Below are 1,437 nucleotides of genomic sequence, written 5' to 3'. Positions count from 1 at the left end.
AGTTGATATACACTTTTACTTTTTATAAGCCATTATAGCATTTAGTTGACATACACTTTCACTTTTTATATGCCATTATAGCATTTAGTTGACATACACTTTCACTTTTTATATGCCATTATAGCATTTAGTTGACATACACGTTCACTTTTTATACGCCATTATAGCATTAAGTTGACATACACTTTCACTTTTTATATGCCATTATAGCATTTAGTTGACATACACTTTCACTTTTTATACGCCATTATAGCATTTAGTTGACATACACTTTCACTTTTTATACGCCATTATAGCATTTAGTTGATATACACTTTTACTTTTTATAAGCCATTATAGCATTTAGTTGACATACACTTTCACTTTTAATACGCCATTATAGCATTTAGTTGATATACACTTTTACTTTTTATAAGCCATTATAGCATTTAGTTGACATACACTTTCACTTTTTATATGCCATTATAGCATTTAGTTGACATACACTTTCACTTTTTATATGCCATTATAGCATTTAGTTGACATACACGTTCACTTTTTATACGCCATTATAGCATTTAGTTGACATACACTTTCACTTTTTATACGCCATTATAGAATTTAGTTGACATACACTTTCACTTTTTACATGCCATTATAGCATTTAGTTGACATACACTTTCACTTTTTTCCTTTTCAGTTGGTTTGTTCCTATCTGTTCAAGCCAGTAGCCTTTTTAATGGGAGTGGAATGGAATGATGCTGGCTCCGTAGGAGAACTGATTGGAATCAAGACATTCTTAAATGAGTTTGTTGCTTACGAGAAGTTGGCAGAGTTCATCAAAAACAGGGAAGATTGCTTGGATGGCGTTTCATTATCTGTAGGTTTTAAATTCCAAAGTTTAACAATGTAAAGAAACCTATAGACAATAATGCATTGTTGTTAATCAAGTATATAGGAGAGGGTATCATAAATCACAGGAAGAAAAAGTCTATAAGTATTTCATGGCTAGCCCATTTTTATTTCAGATCAAATCTGAAGTGATATCAACGTATGCTTTATGTGGGTTTGCTAATCTCAGTTCAATTGGTATACAGCTTGGTGGACTGACACCCATGGCACCTAATAGAGCTAGTGATTTAGCCAGTGTGGTTATTAAAGCTTTATTTGGAGGTATTATTGCCTGTTTAATGACTGCCTCCATTGCCGGTAAGTATACAAAATATTCGTCAGTATAAATATCATATCACAGAGATATTCACCAAATGAAACCAAAGACATTTCTACATTTCGATCATGAATTTTTCCTGCAACACTAGCATCTTAACCCTTTTAACCCTGAGTGTAATAATATTTACATCATATACCCCGACTCCAAGTAATAAAGTAAAGCGTATGACGTTAACGTTGTATGACATCACTTAGCAACGGCCAATATACCGGCTGCTTGGGTATATA

The 1,437-nt window shown here is 32.7% G+C and overlaps 1 protein-coding gene across 1 annotated transcript in view; it reads left to right on the top strand.

Moving 5' to 3' along the window:
* Positions 1–1,217, top strand: part of LOTGIDRAFT_176013 (hypothetical protein) — a gene marked incomplete at both ends in the record, with an annotated part of 10,353 nt that extends 9,136 nt beyond the window's left edge. Inside the window, 2 exons of the mRNA XM_009064598.1 lie at positions 680–859; positions 1,008–1,217. Of these exons, the coding sequence (XP_009062846.1) occupies positions 680–859; positions 1,008–1,217 (390 nt within the window). The remainder of the gene's footprint in view (positions 1–679; positions 860–1,007) is intronic.
* Between the last annotated feature and the right edge of the window lie 220 nt (positions 1,218–1,437).

This window comes from Lottia gigantea (genome assembly GCF_000327385.1).
Source record: "Lottia gigantea unplaced genomic scaffold LOTGIsca_639, whole genome shotgun sequence".
In the NCBI taxonomy this organism is placed as follows: Eukaryota; Metazoa; Mollusca; class Gastropoda; family Lottiidae; genus Lottia; species Lottia gigantea.
The sequence above is the reverse complement of the archived record's forward strand: the minus strand, read 5'-3'. Positions and strand labels throughout refer to the sequence as shown.